Raw genomic sequence first — 18,065 nt, 5'->3', positions numbered from 1 at the left:
CCAAGGAATGTACAATGTAATTTATGTGTAAAACATTATCGAGGAATTTACTTAATACTGTCCCTTAACATTCACACTCGCTCATTCCTTCATTTGGTCACTATGTGAATTCGATCAAGAAATCAGTTTTAAACAGTCACAATACATGATGGTATTTTGAAAACAAAGACTTCTTGGGAAGAAAATGTAATTAGTTCAAGGTCCCGTACGTAAAAAGTCAACATACTCATCATGTAAGAAAACTGGAACCACATATGGAATAATTTTAAGAGCGGGATGAATATATAAGACCTCAAGTTTACTTACCCGAGATTAAAACACCACAGCCTCTTGTCAAATATAATGTCAAAGCTTAAATCAAATTGTCTTTGCATCACTTTCACACATACACAACACTCTTACCTCCATTTCTCAACGTCGGCACACCTTGTTTAGTAACTTTGTGTTGGCAGGTAGCACCACCATACGGTTAGCAAAAACGACATTACCTTCCACATAAAAAATACCTTTTATTTGAAAAAAAAAATGCAATTCGACTGAGTTCAACTTTGGGAAGCTGGGAAATGCATTCGTGAATCATTTGTGCTAAGCCTGTAAATCACCATAGTCTTATAATGAAACTGTAGCAAGAATACAAAATATGGTAGTGTTGTCACCTTTTGCTTCCTCTTTTGGCCCCTCGGTATAATTGTTGCAGATTGCTGGTCGTACTTCAATTAATGTTATCTTTCGCTTTCAATTTATCTGCATCTTTCTTTCATCCTGCGATCATCTAAAATAAGATACGATATGCATACGTTTAATTGTCACTTAAACACGCTATGAAAAATTAATAAACATACTGTTTTTCACAATATACTTCCATGAAAAAGAAAGTACTCTTTATACTAATTAGAGCAATAAGATTTCATTGTTCATTGGCAAGTGAAAAATAAAGATCCATATGACAGATAAAACATACTTAATCAGTCCCAACACGAGGTATATGACAATGTTGTTCCAGATAGGATATTCTAAGAAACAATGTTGGCTACTCTGTGTATACATCGCTTGAAACTAATGGAAAAGTGTCTCCTCTAATGTGTTTTGTTTCTGTGTTATGTTTTATGACAGGGTAAGATTTCTTAGGTTGGAATGCACTCGAACATATGGAACTTCCTAATTACCATAGTGACACAAGAAAGGAGACTCGAATATCATCTCTAAGGATAATGCGCGTACATCCTATATGGGTGGGGACATATCTCTTAAACGGAATCTGCAAACTTTCGATATACTGTAACCTTAAATCATTATTATATTAGTAGTTCAATTCTGCCAAGGCAATTACAAAATATTATGCTTCTCCGTGCACAATCAACTGTACTATGCACGTATTGTACTGTAACTGTGTTGGTCACGATTTCTCATCAGTGTATCAACTTTTGTGGTATGCATACAAACATACACAACAAAGTTGCTGTCTGTAATGTAAAGTTTCAATATTTCATAGGCCTAACATTTGTGGGGGGAGGGGGCCGCATAGTTTAAATAAGTATGTAAAGTGTTCATACAACTGTTTTTTTATATATATTGTATGTTTATTATTTAAATATTGTATTTGGAAAAATCGCAAAGACCAGAATGTAGAAGGTCCGCCCATTTCCTCCTCCACCATAGCAGTTTGTAGGTATTTGCAACACTGTCATCAACATAAAACATGCTCATTGTCACTGTCATCATAGTAGACTCTGTATTCAACTAGCACTTCAACATGTGCTTCTCAGCATCTGAAGCTGTAGCATTTTATACTACCGTAACAATGATCATGTGGAAACAACCATTAATATAATATCCGATTTTTAAATTACTATCTATTTTTTCGAATGTTTTCAGAACATGGGTTGAGTAATAGAAGGATTGAAGAGGAATAAAGGGCATAGGATTTGTTGATAATACGGCGTTATTGGCAGAAGAGAAGATGGTACTGATATTTTATTATAGCTCTCCTGTGCAATGTCATAGTTTGTGGTAAGAGGCAAGAGATATAGCAAATGGTTGTACTATCTGTGAAAAAAAGTACGTCTATAAACTCTCATCTTTCACTCAGGCAAGCAGTGACCAGAGCATTGGAATGAAAGCAACCAAATATCTTTTGTTCTGCTTTTAGTACTCTTACGTCCACGACTAAGATAATCCACTTGAAACTCAACGGTCGGTCACTGGCAAAGATAATGCAATATCCCCTTCTTGTACTAAGGGATATGCTAGTGGAGCTATATGACCACTGTGAGCAGTACGAAATGAAGGCAAATGCAAACAAGACGAAGACCATTGTTATCGGAAGAAATATAAAGACCGTAAACATGCGAATTCGAAATGAGGGATTAGAACAAGTGGACAGCTTCAACGGTACCAGTACTATAAGACATATGGACTGTATGCGGAGAGACTAAGAGGAAGGTGTAAAAAAGGGAAGATTAGAGAATGTTGGGCCTACAGTGAAGGATCTGCCCCTGGGAAAAAAACTACGAATGAATGCTTACGAATCTTAGAGATTGGAAATGTCATCCCACGTGAAAATCAACATTCTTTATTTTAAATTATCTTTAATTTAATCTTCTCTAAAGTAATGAGAGACAAGTACCAGTACAAAATGTGCATACAAAAATACATGCTCCTAAATTAAGCATTATAAGTATAAAAATGTGATGTGATTTTAAACAAGTGAATGAATTTAATCATATCTGGGTATTGTATTGTGTAATGAAAGTCATTCTGAAATTTTTCTTTGTAAAATTTCATGTCAAAAGCATTTTCGGTTATTTTCCGTCATTTGTCGTTCGACTTCTCGTACCTTACAGTTGCGTGACGATGTTATATTACCTAATCTAATCTACATAAGTTTCAAGTACAAAAGGTGAACTGGTTACGATTTTTCTTTCAGTAGTCGTTCACGTAAAACAAAATGCGTTTAATAAATCTGAGTTTTAAAAATGTCAGTATCAGCACAAGTCAGCCTCCTATAAAATTGAGTACCGGGTCTTTCCCGGGGGTAAAGGCGGTCAGAGCGTGGTGCCGACCACACCACCTCATTCTAGTGCCGAGGTCATGGAAAGCATGGGGCTCTACCTCCATGCCCCCCCAAGTGCCTCCATGGCATGTTACGGGGATATCTTTACCTTTTTTCAGCACAAGTACGTATTTTCTAGCAGCAATTGGAAAATATTTTTATATCGTGCAGCTAATACATATACAAAATCAAATACGTATTGAAAATAGTAGATCCCGAAACAATTGTCGAAAATATCACTTTTTGCATATGTTTCAGAGTTGACCTACTATATGAAAAATTAATTTTGTACACATAAATTCGGGATTTTCAGATTAATTTGGCAATCCAAGTAACAAGCAGATGAGGAACTTATATCAAAGTAAATCTTTAGATCACGAAATGTACATTTCATAATTATTGCAAAGAAGGGCAGCATTGCTACTTACAGACCTGTTACTAAATCTACGTATTACTCTGTGAAGAGATTTATTAAATCTACATACTTAGACTTCAACAAACAAAATTTGATAACTCAATTCCAAGGGAAAAAATGGAACTCTCTGCATCAAAATCCACAGTTAATTCCCGATTTACCACGAAAATCGTCTGTAGCTGCATTTAGATTGGCAACAGGCCATGATTGTTTGGCCAAACACCTGCATAGAATTGGAATATATCAGTCCCCTAACTGTCTATTGTGCAACTCAAACCAAGAAATGGATTCGGAACACCTCAAAATCTGTGTTTCAGTGGCTGGTCATGATAATATCTTTGAAAAATATTGGAGTGCAAGAGGTCAAATGACTTTATTGTCAAACGCCTGGCATTAGAAAACAACAACAACAACATAATTATTGCTTTAACAGGCTTATATGTTGCAGGTAAAAGACGAGACTCTCCCATATTTATATACCGGTACCGGTATCGATTTTTTAATTAAAGACTGCTATATTTTTTATTATTTGTAAAAAATTTAAGATTTTAATAGCAAGGATTCCGTCATAGAGTATGTTCATTTTATTGTGTTCATTTTATATTTAGTTTCTTTATTTTTAATGTAATGAAAGTTTGCAGATCGTCGGTGGATTTGTGTTGTGTATGCCAATCCTATTAACCCTGCTAAGAAGAGGCATGGCAAGCAGTTATGTAGCCGGTACCCACTCTGTTGCCTATGTAACAGCGCCCAGTGAAGAAGTGGCACAGAAACTCGCTCGGTAAGAACAGTTTTCTCTTTTTCTTCTTCCTCTATTGGATGTTTCTATTTATATGGATCATCTGACTTAGCATCCCCTAGACGTCTCTATCCCTCTAAGATTTTTCACTCATCATTGTTGTCCATTCCATTCCTTTTGCATTCAAGTTCTCCTTTATTTGGTCCAAGCATCCCATTCTTGGCCATGTAATGTGGGTCCCTATCACCACGGCATGGCGCGTCCTCAGGTTGCGGATAGAGGAGACGGCCTCCAGATATGGAGGGTAGCTGCGAATATATTGAATAAGCAGTCGTGGACAGCCGATAAGGGGTGGTCCTCCAGCTTGGGGGTTGGGCGAAGGGCTAACAACCCATCACCGTAAAAAACAGCTTGTTACGTATCCCTATAATAAGCCTCGGAATAGGACTGATTCTCTGGCACGACCACAGCAAAGAAATAAGGTTTTGAGATTTGGCACTTGGAACGTAACTAGTCTTTATAGAACAGGAGGAGTAACATTAGTAGCAAAAGAACTAGCTAGATATAGAATAGACTTCGTAGGAGTACAAGAGGTTAGGTTAGATGGGAATGGCATATCACAAATAGGAGATTACTTGTTGTATTATGGGGAAGGAAACAATAATCACCAATTAGGAACAGGATTCTTTGTTCATAAAAGAATAAAATCAGCAGTAAAAAAGGTCGAATTTATCAGTGACAGGTTATCATATTTAGTACTTAAGGGTAGATGGTGCGACATCATAGTTATAAATGCTCACGCCCCTACAGAAGAGAAAGACGACCATATAAAGAATAGCTTCTATGAGGAATTGGAACATACTTTTGATCAGTTCCCTAGATATCACATGAAAATTTTATTGGGGGATTTCAATGCTAAAGTAGGACGGGAGGATATTTTTAGACCAACTATTGGAAAAGAGAGCCTACACGCAATTAGTAGTGACAATGGAGTTAGATTAGTCAACTTTGCCACATCGAAAAATTTAATTGTCAAAAGTACAACATTCCCCCATAAGGATATACATAAATATACTTGGACTTCTCCAGATGGATTGACACACAACCAAATAGATCACATCTTGATAGATAAACGGAGACATACTAGTATAGTAGATATTCGAACTTTCAGGGGTGCAGACTGTAATTCTGACCATTATTTGGTGATTGGAGAATTAAGAGAAAGATTATCAGTAGCCAAGTGAGTAGAGCAGCAAGTTAATATTACTAAATTCAATATTTTGAAATTAAAGGACGAGGAAGCTAAGCAAAATTATCAGGTCGAAATTTCGAATAGGTTTGCCACTTTAGAAAGTTCCGACGAAGTTGAGAAAGAATTAGATGTTAATAGCGTGTGGGAAAATATCAGAGATAGTATCAAAATTGCAGCTGAGCAGAGCACAGGTTATTATGAAACTAAGAAAAAGAAACCGTGGTTTGATGAAGATTGTTGCATGGTAGTAGAAAGAAGGAAACAGGCAAAATTGAAATTCTTACAGGATCCAGTTGAGGAGAAGAGAGATAATTATTTCAATGAAAGACGGGAAGCAAGTCGTACACTTAGGAATAAAAAGAGAGGTTACTTGAAGGAAAAACTGAATGAGGTAGAAACAAATAGTAAGAATAAAAACATTCGAGATTTATATAAGGGTATAAAGGAATTTAAGAACGGATATCAGCCAAGGGTAAACGTGATCAAGGATGAGAATGGTGACTTGCTTGCAGACTCTCCATCAATCCTAAACAGATGGAAAAACTATTTTGCGCAACTACTAAATGTACATATGCCAAATAGAAATGATCGGGACGAAATTGAAATACAAACTGCTGAGCCATTTATACCCGAACCCACACTTTCAGAAGTCGAAATTGCGATAGAAAATCTGAAAAAGTACAAGTCTCCAGGTATCGATCAAATTCCAGCAGAATTAATACAAGAGGGTGGAAGTGCATTATATAGCGAAATTTATAAACTTGTACTTGCTATTTGGGAAAAGGAAATTGTACCAGAACAATGGAAGGAGTCCATAATTGTGCCTATTTTTAAAAAGGGGGACAAAACTAACTGTGGTAACTTTCGAGGAATATCACTTTTGTTGACGTCGTACAAAATTTTGTCCAATATTCTTTTGAGAAGATGAACTCCGTATGTAGATGAAATTATTGGGGATCATCAGTGCGGTTTTCGGCGTAATAGATCGACTATTGATCAGATTTTTTGTATTCGACAGATAATGGAGAAAAAATGGAAGTATAAGGGTACAGTACATCAGTTATTCATAGATTTCAAAAAGGCATATGACTCGGTTAAGAGGGAAGTATTATATGATATTCTTATTGAATTTGGTATTCCCAAGAAACTAGTTCGATTAATTAAAATGTGTCTCAGTGAAACATACAGCAGAGTCCGTATAGGTCAGTTTCTATCTGATGCTTTTCCAATTCACTGCGGGCTAAAGCAGGGAGATGCACTATCACCTTTACTTTTTAACTTCGCGCTTGAATATGCTATTAGGAAAGTTCAGGATAACAGGCAGGGTTTGGAATTGAACGGGTTACATCAGCTTCTTGTCTATGCGGATGACGTGAATATGTTAGGAGAAAATACACAAACGATTAGGGAAAACACGGAAATTTTACTTGAAGCAAGTAGAGCGATCGGTTTGGAAGTAAATCCCGAAAAGACAAAGTATATGATTATGTCTCGTGACCAGAATATTGTACGAAATGGAAATATAAAAATTGGAGATTTATCCTTCGAAGAGGTGGAAAAATTCAAATATCTTGGAGCAACAGTAACAAATATAAATGACACTCGGGAGGAAATCAAACGCAGAATAAATATGGGAAATGCGTGTTATTATTCGGTTGAGAAGCTCTTATCATCCAGTCTGCTGTCCAAAAATCTGAAAGTTAGAATTTATAAAACAGTTATATTACCGGTTCTTCTGTATGGTTGTGAAACTTGGACTCTCACTCTGAGAGAGGAACATAGGTTCAGGGTGTTTGAGAATAAGGTGCTTAGGAAAATATTTGGGGCTAAGCGGGATGAAGTTACAGGAGAATGGAGAACTGCACGCATTGTATTCTTCACCTGACATAATTAGGAACATTAAATCCAGACGTTTGAGATGGGCAGGGCATGTAGCACGTATGGGCGAATCCAGAAATGCATATAGAGTGTTAGTTGGGAGACCGGAGGGAAAAAGACCTTTAGGGAGGCCGAGACGTAGATGGGAGGATAATATTAAAATGGATTTGAGGGAGGTGGGATATGATGATAGAGACTGGATTAATCTTGCACAGGATAGGGACCGCTGGCGGGCTTATGTGAGGGCGGCAATGAACCTTCGGGTTCCTTAAAAGCCATTTGTAAGTAAGTAAGTAAGTAAACCCATTCTTGGTCTTTCCATTGTCCTCCTCTTTTTCTCTGATCTCATCTCCAATCTTTTTGGAATCTCTCTTGTCCTACCCTGCAAAATATCCAGTTTGTAATTGCTGTCACCACCATTACATATATAGCTCAGTTGGTAGAGCAGCTGGATACGGACTGAAAGGTCCGGGGTTCGATCCCAGGTGGTGACAGGATTTTTTCTCGTTGCTAAACTTTCAGAACGGCCCCGAGGTTCACTCAGCCTCCTATAAAATTGAGTACCGGGTCTTTCCCGGGGGTAAAAGGCGGTCAGAGCGTGGTACCGACCACACCACCTCATTCTAGTGCCGAGGTCATGGAAAGCATGGGGCTCTACCTCCATGCCCCCCAAGTGCCTTCATGGCATGTTACGGGGATACCTTTTACCTTTTTTACCATTACATATATAATAAAGATTTTGGGTCTCCTATCCCATTTCATGATTCAAAATATTCTGATCATCTTGTTTCAGTTTTTCACAATTCTTTCATTGGGATTTTAATAATTTGTTTTAAAGGTGAAGGAAGCAATAGTGGTTAATTCAAGAACAGTTTTGTTTGGACTTTTTTATTTTTAATTAAATATGGAATAACACCAAATTTTAGCATACAAATAATATCTGTTTCCTTTAACTTTTATTACAATCTGTTACGTACTTTCTCAATTCTATTCCCTTTCATGCAGTTATTTTGGAATCCTGTACCATTCTATAATTTATCTTGTTACTCACAATGAGTAAGAGAACTTTCTCACCTGAAAGCAAATATCAATCGTGGAAACATTGTGTATAACCTACTGTATTTCATCAGCAATGAAAATAGAATTAGTCCAATGTAAACCTTTTTATAATATCTGATTTCCCTTAATAACTTGCCATCACTCATCCATACCTTCCTCTGGTTCCCAAAATTCCATAAAAGAAAAAACTGAGTCCATAGCTCTACTCTCCTCTGAGGACATTGGCCTCTTTTTTTACAATTTGTCATCCTTTGACTCTACCTTTCTAGGCCATCTTTTTAATCAAATGGTTCTCAAATCTGCCTCCATATCATCTAGCTATCCCATATGTGAGAGTTTTATCCTCCTCCCATATCTTCAGCAATTTTATTTTCTTGAATAGTAATTTCTTCCAGATAATTTTATCCCTTTATATGAAATGAATTAATGACTCAGAAACTTCATTTGTTGACCTTTCAGATTTTCTATCTCAGTTTTGCAAAATTTAAGTTTTAGAACCAAAAAATAACATTGGTTTGGAAATAATTCTTTGCTGTCAGTAATACATATGTTGACATTGAGCTTTCCATAATGTCTTCTGATACCATTCATTTTTTAAATTATTAATACATAGTAACTTCAAATAGTAATGACTTTTATGCTCGACCATGCCGAAATGTAGTAATTATACACCTGGTAGCAGCCCTTTAATGGACCTCATTAAAGTACACCTATTCATTAAAGTTCAGGTGTTCCACCAATCAGAAAATACCATTGTAGCAATATGAAAGCGCAAGTATCGATTATTCTCGGATATGCAATCGAAAGACAACTAGTTCTGTTACTATAATAATTAGTGTTAATTGTAAATAATATTTAAATAAATTCAATTTGTTATCTCGTTTTTCAATGTCTAATTCAATTTCAAGGTTATATCAAGATTAATGTTTATTTTACTCTCTAGATTATATGAGGTCAATGTCGACATTTGAAGGGTACACGGGAATAACGAACAAGGTCCATCAAAAATCGAAATTGAGTTAATAGTGCCATGTGATATTAGAAGGGGAGTACTTTCATGTGGATGCATTGGTTTTATGTAAGAATGAAAATTGTCCTCAGTATTCTGCATTAAAGTTTCTGTATACTTTGGAAGAATGAACAATGTCACATCCATCCCAAGAAAGAACGAACAATGTCCATTTTAAACACAGAAACTAATGCAGACAGCTGTTACAAACTTGATCTTAGAGTCATAGCACATTGCTGGTTAGTTTATTTTTACATATGCCAATACGATCTGTATTATACAATAATAATATTATTAAATGACTATGATGTTTAGCTGTTATTCCATGTGACAAATTATATTCATTTTCATTAGAACTACTTGTGAGCATAATACAAACAGCTGTACTATTCCAGTGTTCAGGTGTCTGTGGTAGGGTATTGATTATTTCCTTTATTATACTTTTATGGTACATATTGTAGTGTTTGTGGTTAGTGCAGTTTATTTTTATAATGTCTGACGTTAGAGAAAATGAATTATCCGGACCCATTCCATGTTCTATAAATTCAAGGAAGAGAAAAGTTACAGGACGTGTTACAGATGCATAAAAAAATTCGTGCTATGAGTCATATTATGGGAGAAGACTGTAAATGTTCTCGTTTTCCGTGTTTTCAGAAAATAAGCCAAAGTGAAAGAAGCGATCTTATTAAACATTTCAATGAATTAGCATCATATGACACTCAAAATACTCACCTTTCAGGACTAATTTCGGTACTTCCTGTGCAAAGAAGATAGAGAAAAACACAAACCGAAGCTGATTTTCATATTTTTTCTTAGATATAAAATGCGAATAAACAAAGATGGGCACAATACTGATGTTGCCGTTTGCTATAAAGCATTTATTGCTCTACATGGAATAACAGGCAGACGTTTAGTCACTTTGAAAACGTCATTGGCTACTACTGTAAAAGCCCATACAGAAACAAGAGTTAAACATGGAAACAGGCCTCACCAACTGAAAGGAGAGATTTTATCTAAAATTTGTCAGCACATTCAATCACTTAGAGGTCAGAAAGTCCACTAATCTCGTCACGATAGCCGAAGGTTGTATCTTCCAGAGGACTTGAATATTTCTAAGCTGCTTAAGTTAAACTTAGAAAAATTTCCTGCGAACCTTGTGTCTTACGAGCAATACAGAGTAATTTTTGTCACTAAATACATTAGCTGACATTTCACACATTAAATCAGAAATTTCCAATGAAAAAGATGCAAGTAAATTAGATAATTTTGAGAAGGAGAAACAAAATTTGATTTGGAAGAATGAATTGCATAAGAGAAAAGGACAGAAGTTTTATGAAGTAAAACGGGCTGCACGTCTAAAATCCAGGAAGTCAGAGTATAAACAGGCTATCTGCATGGATTTCCAAAAGAATTGCCAGTTCCAAACATTTCAACTATTGAGGTCTATTATCGTCGACAGCTACCCTTTTATTCGTGTAACATACATACACTGTCAACAGGAAGATTTGTTTTCTACATGTTTGACCAAAATATTTAAAGTAAAGGCTCTGATGAAGTTTGCTCTAAGTTATGGCTCCACTGTATGAATATTGTACCAAGCTGCGTTTGTGAACTGCGTATCTTCTACGATTCTTGTTCCGGACAAAATAGGAACTTTACGGTATTTAGATTTTGTCATTATGTAGTACATACTAAGAAGAGGTTTGATGCTCAGTGGATCACATTTCCCACTCGAGGCCACTCGTACCTGGAATGTGACAAAAACATGGGACTTGTCAATCAGAGAGACTGGAGGCAAGAGATTGCGAATTCTAGGAGGAAACCAAACCATTCATCATTGTAAACTGTAAACAGCTACAAGGCAAAGTACAAGGAATTACAAATTTTGAAACATGTTTGTTCTCCAACTGCTAGAGAATGTTTCAGTCTTCCTCCCACCAATTACGAGTCACAAGAAGTCAATAACAGTGAATGAGAAGATTTTATAGTTCAATCTATTTATACACAGTGGAAAATTCAGTGCAATTAGATTAGTGTGTAGATTTGTTTTTCAATAATTGTTTGGAACAATGAACACTCAAAGATAAAAATATTTATAATGGGTCAACAATATTTATAACCTTTAAAAAGAATACACTACACGAAAGTAAACATGTGCTACATTGTTTGAAAATATGCCTGATTCTATTCCCAACAAATATTCAATTAAATTGTGACATTGTTCGTTCTTCCCGTTTATAAAACGTAGCAAAGTAGACTTTTTGCAGTTTTGCATTGTTGTAATTCATAAAATCAAAACAATACTCTGTCACATATTTGCTTTATAATGCTAAATTCTTGTGTGATGAAAAATAACAATAAGTTAACAATAAACTGTACGTTTCAAGTCCTCAAACTTTAAATTTCATTTATCTCAAAATTATTCTGAATGGACCTTGTTCGTTATTCCCGTGTACCCTTCATTTGTTTCTCGGAAAAAATCAATACCGGTACTTTTGCGTCTGCGCACATCTCACAATTTACGAGGTATTGCACAAGGTCAGTTCTGCTCCTCAGTCAGATAAGAGTAACATGAATACTTATCATAAAATTACTAGACACATCTGAAATATAAAATGAATTGCAAAAAAAATGAATACTTATGAATAATTTCAAGTTAGAAATATGGTCGAGCATAAAAAGTCGTATGAAACTTGACTATAATGGTAATTAAGACACTCTTATGAAAATTATGAAACTCGCTTGCGCTCATTTCATAAAGATACTCGCGTCTTAATTACTACCATTATAGGCTCGTTGCATAATGTACTATTATAATTTTCATCTTACGATGTTTGGTGACGTATATACGTCCGTTGATGTGACATATTAATCACACCCATAAGCAGTGCTGACTAGATCAAACGCTATGGACAGTACTCTATAACAGAGTCGCCAGTATGAAAGGATAATTCCAAGCCTTTGGCGTGAGACGAACTCGATAGCTCAGTGGTAGAGCGCCTGGCCGGAAAACAGGAAGTCGCAGGTTCGATTCCCCCTCGAGGTTATGAAATTTTTCTTTCATACCATGGCATGATTGTGACTATAATAGTATTTAAATTGATTATAATTTTCCATAAATACTGTAGTTTGGTTAATAAAGAATAAGAGAAACGTTACAATTAAGAATAAAAATATACACGTGACTATCTTTGTGCAAAAGAAATGTTTTGTACAACTGAAAAATATTTCGTCTCTCATTTTTCATATGGAAAGAATTAATATTACAATATTTTTATGAATAAGCCATTTATTTTTGTGGTACTATTATTATAAGCAAGTTTTAAAATGGAAAATTTTGATGTAAGAACTGATTTTGATTCTTAGGATATTTATGGGGTTGATCTGTTTTCTTTTCAGTGGTATTGTTATAAATAAGCTGGCTGCCTGTGTTAATATAATTCCCAAGATAACTTCAGTGTAAGTACGACAGCAAAATATATTTTTGGTAAAATGTAAAAATAGCGAAGAATATAGCTTAAGCAAGTGTGCACATATTACATGTAAAAAAAAAAAATAACATATTCTGGAGTTCAAATGTAGAATTTTGATTAAAGTAAATTGTTCTTTTGAAATGGTTACATAACATAAGAATTTATATTAACAATAATTGCAATAATAATGACATAAGAAAACTGCTGTGACAATACTGTCTTCTGAAAAAATTTGAATTGTAAATTTTTTTTCTGCCTTCATAAACTTATTCATCTACGTTACTAAAAATTATGATTTCGTAGCCTTGTATTGGGAAGCTAAGGAGAGAATGATTAACATCAATATCCCAGATAGTCACTAGCAATCAATCAGCATTATTAAGAAGAATTAGCTGAGAATATTAAAAAAATACCGATGAATAATTTTCTTCAAACCTTTATAGTTTTACAGGCCCATTTTAAAACATAAAATCTATTCTCTTTTGAAATTTGAAGACAAGTCTTAGTAACAATGGCATGAAATTAATTTATATTATGTATTTTTAGGTATGAATGGAAAGGGGAAATTAATGAAGATGTGGAAGTATTAATGGTATGTAAATATTTATGTTCTCCTTATGTTATGAGTAACGGCATAAGATGTGAAGTGTACTCTAAATAATTATTGGTTATTGTTATTTTAATAATTTTTGGCGGAGTTGAGGCTATCAGGCCTTCTCTACCACACCACCAGAATAAAAATAGGCATATACAAAAAACAAATGCAGAAAGAAGAAGGAAATAAGAAATAGAAATAAAGTTACAAATACAAAAAGCACAAGTGCAAAAAAAAAAAAAAGGGAAGGAAAAAAATTACAAGTAGAAAGATAAGATCACAATAGTCACAAAAAATACTAATACAATATATTGACTGCCTAATGTATTAGTGATTCAAGAAAATGATTAAATATCTATAAATAAGTAACTGATTGTACAAAAATCAAGAGAAACAAAAGCAGCAGCATAAACCTCGAAATGGAACTGGTTATCTGGCACGACCACACCCTTTGGAGAGACCGAGATTTAGATGGGAGGATAATATTCAAATGGATTTGAGGCAAGTGGGATGATAGTAGAGACTGAATTAATTCTGCTCAGGATAGGGACCGATTGTGGGCTTACGTGAGGGCGGCAATGAACTTACGGATTCCCTAAAAGCCATTTGTAAGTAAGTTGTAAAATAATATTTATGCTCGACCATGCCGAAATGTAGTAATTATACACCTGGTAGCAGTCCTTTAATGGACCTCATTAAAGTACACCTATTCATTGAAGTTCAGGTGTTCAACCAATCAGAAAACACCATTGTAGCATTATGAAAGCGCAAGTATCGATTATTCTCGGATATGCAATCGAAAGACAACTAGCGAAACGTCACGGAGGCTGGAAATCCAATACTGTCGCAGAAGGTTATGTTCTGTTACTATAATAATTAGCGTTAATTGTAAATAATATTGAAATAAATTCAATTTGTCATCTCGTTTTTCAATGTCTAAATCAATTTCAAGGTTATATCAAGATTAATCTTTATTTTACTCTCTAGATTATATCAAGGTCAATGACATTTGTTTCTAGGAAAAAATCAATACTTTCGCGTCTGCGCACATCTCACAATTTACGAGACCTTGCACAAGGTCAGTTCCGCTCCCCAGTCAGATAAGAATAACATGAATACTTATGAATAATTTCAAGTTAGAAATATGGTCGAGCATAAAAAGTCGTATGAAACTTGCCTATAATGGTAATTAAGACGCTCGTATGAAAATTATGAAACTCGCGTCTTAATTACTACCATTATAGGCTCGTTGCATAATGTACTATTATTTATAACTTGTTCCAAAACGAAAATTCCTTTAGCAAGCTAATTATTATTTCTTCATATCCATAGATTAGGTTTATTGATTGACTCTTACCAACACTTCATCTTTCTGCTAAATGCATATAATTCTATAAAAAGGAAATGCCAAATTTATTGTTGTGGACCATTTCAGAAAATGCTTTATAATATGATTGTGTCTTCATATTTCAGATGATAAAAACTAGAACATCTCGAATTGATGAATTGTCACAATATGTCAGGTACTTATCAGATGGTGTTTCAGTGAATTGAATTGATTTCGTAATTATTTTATAAATCTGTAAAACCAATTATATTTATTTTGTGTTAATGTTATGTATTTCTTTGCAGATCGAATCATCCATATGAAGTGTGTGAAGTAATTTCCTTACCCGTAAGTGTTTGTATGTATACTCAATGTAATAGTAAATATTGTGTACATAATACCATCTGATGCGTTCCTTTCTTAAGCATTGAATGGTTCTTTGTTATAGAAGTTTACACTCAAATCGATATTTTGCTTTTATACACTGGCTACTAAAAGAAGTGTGTCATTAAATTTTTTGTTTAAATATCTTTATTTTATTTATTTTTTTTTTTGTTTAACTTATAAAACGAAGTGAACATATTATGAGCTATGCACTTTATTACCATTATCAAAATCATTTTTCTGTAAAGTTCCAAAATTCTTTAAATTCTACAAATTTTAATAGGTTATTTTACGACGCTTTATCAACATCTAGGTTATTTAGCGTCTGAATGAGATGGTGATAATGCTGGTGAAATGAGTCCGGGGTCCAACACCAAAAGTTACCCAGCATTTGCTCATATTGTGTTGAGGGAAAACCCCAGAAAAAACCTCAACCAGGTAACTTGCCCCAACCGGGAATCGAACCCGGGCCACCTGGTTTCGCGGCCAGACGCGTTAGCTGTTACTTCACAGGTGTGGATTACAAATTTTAAGGAATGCATTATATAAAGTTATTGGTATCTTAACACATGATTATGCCACTGAAAATTTTCATGCTGTGACTATGCATTTACCTTGCACTAATGTTGGGTGATAATGACGGCCTCCATCCACTGTATCATCCTGGATCATCTTCTGGGGGATGTGCCTCCAGCACTTCTTCTGACATTTCGTTCGTGTCAATGTTGTGACGCCAGACATTTTGGCCGAGTATATCTCACGTGTTCAGTGGAACTAAGACCTGAGCTGCATGCTGGCCAGTTCAAGCTTCATATCCTAACGTCGCGAAGATATTCCATCACGTAGTGAGCAGCATGGAGGCAGGTGTTATAATGCATAAACATGACATTTCGCCAATGAAGAGGGCGAAGGGAGTTACACATTTCGCTAACACCTTTACTATGTCTCAGTGTTAATTCAGCCTTGATTTCAGCTTCAAATTGACAGTGACTGTGAATGAAATGTGTAATGGCAGAGCAAGACAGATCAGTGTAGCAGAGGTTCATAATTAAGTCGTGCATGTATTATAATGTATATGTGAAAAACTTAACAGCCCATTAATACATATGAAACTGTTTTTTGTATGTATGTACGCATTATAATTGCCAGTCAGATTGATGTTATCTTACCAGAGCTGTGAAAAGAAATAACATTATCGCATGGCCTACTGCTGCTATCCGTAATAAGAATGACAACTAAGAGCTCCTCCACTTGAAAATGGCAATCCTATAATCAGTAGTAGTAATAATAATAATAATAATACTTTGACAGAGGAACAGAGGTTAAGGGTGTTTGAGAATAAGGTGCTTAGGAAAATATTTGGGGCTAAGAGGGATGAAGTTACAGAAGAATGGGGAAAGTTACACAATGCAGAACTGCACGCATAGTACTCTTTACCCGACATAATTTGGAACATTAAATTCAGACGTTTGAGATGGCCAGGGCATGTAGCATGTATGGGTGAATTCGGAAATGCATATAGTGTGTTAGTTGGGAGATCTGAAGGAAAAAGACCTTTGGAGAGGCCGAGACTTAGATGGGAGGATATTAAAATGAATTTGAGGGAGGTGGGATATGATGGTAGGGACTGAATTAATCTTGCTCAGGATAGGGACTAATGGCGGTCTTATGTAAGGGCGGCAATGAACCTCCAGGTTCTCTAAAAGCAATTTTAAGTAAATAATAATAATAATAATAATAATAAAAATAGTCTGAATTTCCAGGTGTGATAAAATGAGAGAATAAGAATAGAACTTGGTTGATGTTATCTCAGTAAAGAAAGATTGTTCTTGATATTTCAGTAGAAGCAACAAAACAAAATGGCTTTTATTAGAAATTTATTTATTTGTTGTGTTTCAGATTGAGAATGGGAATGCTCCTTACTTGGACTGGATAAGTGAGATTGTACCAAAAAAAGAATAATTCGAGACTGTTCTGCAATCGTCTAGATTCTAGATGACTTGCTTCTTGCAGCTTAATATAAAACTGCCATATCAATAACTGCTATATATGGTAAATTTGAAAACCTGAAATACGATAGAAATCAACTCACTTTGTTTGGTTAGTTGATCAGATTATATGTATTTTAACTACTAAGCCAAATGGTTGGTCTTCCAATCTGAATCAGAATGCGAGCTAGTCTATATAAACCAAAATATTTCATAATCAGTATACCTTTTCCTACATCCATTTCATCATTGTCTTAAATACTGTAATAATTGTACATTAAGAATCTGTGAGATTAACTCCTATAAAGAAATTATGGTTGACTTCTGCAGTGAGATCTACAATAATTGCAGTCCATGAATAAAGTAAGTTGGAATCAGCAAACCATTAGACGAAGTTGTTTCTAGACTGGGTTTCATATGTGAATTTAGTAACTTAAGGATGTATGGTACTAATGAATTATTTATAATGTATTGTTTGGTACTTACTGAATTTGTAAAGAACATTTGTTTTGGGAAATGATCTGCATTTCACATTTATAAAATAAATCTAATGTGAGCATAACATCGAACATTTTTAAACCTTACTTCCCACTCATTAAATGCAGTTCATACAGCATCTTTGTGCCAACCTTTCAGTCTACTTCAGACAAAATGAAATAATGTTTAGTTTCCATAGAGTTAATGTATTATTCAGAGCCAATTTGGAGAAGAAAAATTATGCTCTCTACTATCACATAGGAGGTTTCATAAAATCAATGTCGATATATATTTTTTTAGTAGGTTATTTTACGACGCTTTATCAACATCTTAGGTTATTTAGCGTCTGAATGAGATGGTGATAATGCCGGTGAAATGAGTCCGGGGTCCAGCACCGAAAGTTACCCAGCATTTGCT

The 18,065-nt window shown here is 34.9% G+C and overlaps 2 protein-coding genes across 6 annotated transcripts in view; one reads left to right on the top strand and one right to left on the bottom strand.

Annotated features, from left to right (window-relative positions):
• Hr39 (Nuclear hormone receptor FTZ-F1 beta) overlaps positions 1 to 1,130 on the bottom strand; it is a 383,352-nt gene extending 382,222 nt beyond the window's left edge. The window contains exon 1 of the mRNA XM_069844467.1: positions 307 to 1,130. The gene's annotated coding sequence lies outside the window, so the exon portion shown is untranslated. The remainder of the gene's footprint in view (positions 1 to 306) is intronic.
• Positions 1,033 to 17,733, top strand: LOC138712550 (protein CutA homolog). 5 transcript variants are annotated; one of them, XM_069844472.1, is made up of 7 exons: positions 1,033 to 1,114; positions 4,109 to 4,248; positions 12,804 to 12,863; positions 13,424 to 13,469; positions 14,946 to 14,995; positions 15,105 to 15,147; positions 17,083 to 17,733. In XM_069844472.1, the coding sequence occupies exons 1-7, from the start codon at positions 1,100 to 1,102 to the stop codon at positions 17,143 to 17,145; spliced, it is 417 nt and encodes a 138-aa protein (XP_069700573.1). In that variant the 5' UTR covers positions 1,033 to 1,099; the 3' UTR covers positions 17,146 to 17,733. The 5 variants fall into 5 exon arrangements, with proteins under 5 accessions (XP_069700573.1, XP_069700572.1, XP_069700570.1 ...); XM_069844471.1 differs by having other exon boundaries at positions 1,040 to 1,114; positions 4,102 to 4,248; XM_069844469.1 differs by having other exon boundaries at positions 1,102 to 1,232.
• The last annotated feature ends 332 nt before the right edge of the window (positions 17,734 to 18,065 follow it).

The sequence above is a fragment of the Periplaneta americana genome, chromosome 13 (assembly GCF_040183065.1).
Source record: "Periplaneta americana isolate PAMFEO1 chromosome 13, P.americana_PAMFEO1_priV1, whole genome shotgun sequence".
Taxonomy (NCBI): Eukaryota; Metazoa; Arthropoda; class Insecta; order Blattodea; family Blattidae; genus Periplaneta; species Periplaneta americana.
The sequence above is the reverse complement of the archived record's forward strand: the minus strand, read 5'-3'. Positions and strand labels throughout refer to the sequence as shown.

What these genes read in the sequence shown, in the direction of transcription:
- LOC138712550 (XM_069844469.1), top strand. Translation starts at nt 1,149, where the DNA reads ATGGAACTTCCTAATTACCATAGTGACACAAGAAAGGAGACTCGAATA. An exon ending in TGCGCGTACATCCTATATGG is followed by an intron (nt 1,233 to 4,108) that starts GTGGGGACATAT and finishes GAAAGTTTGCAG; the next exon opens with ATCGTCGGTGGATTTGTGTT. An exon ending in GTGAAGTAATTTCCTTACCC is followed by an intron (nt 15,148 to 17,082) that starts GTAAGTGTTTGT and finishes GTTGTGTTTCAG; the next exon opens with ATTGAGAATGGGAATGCTCC.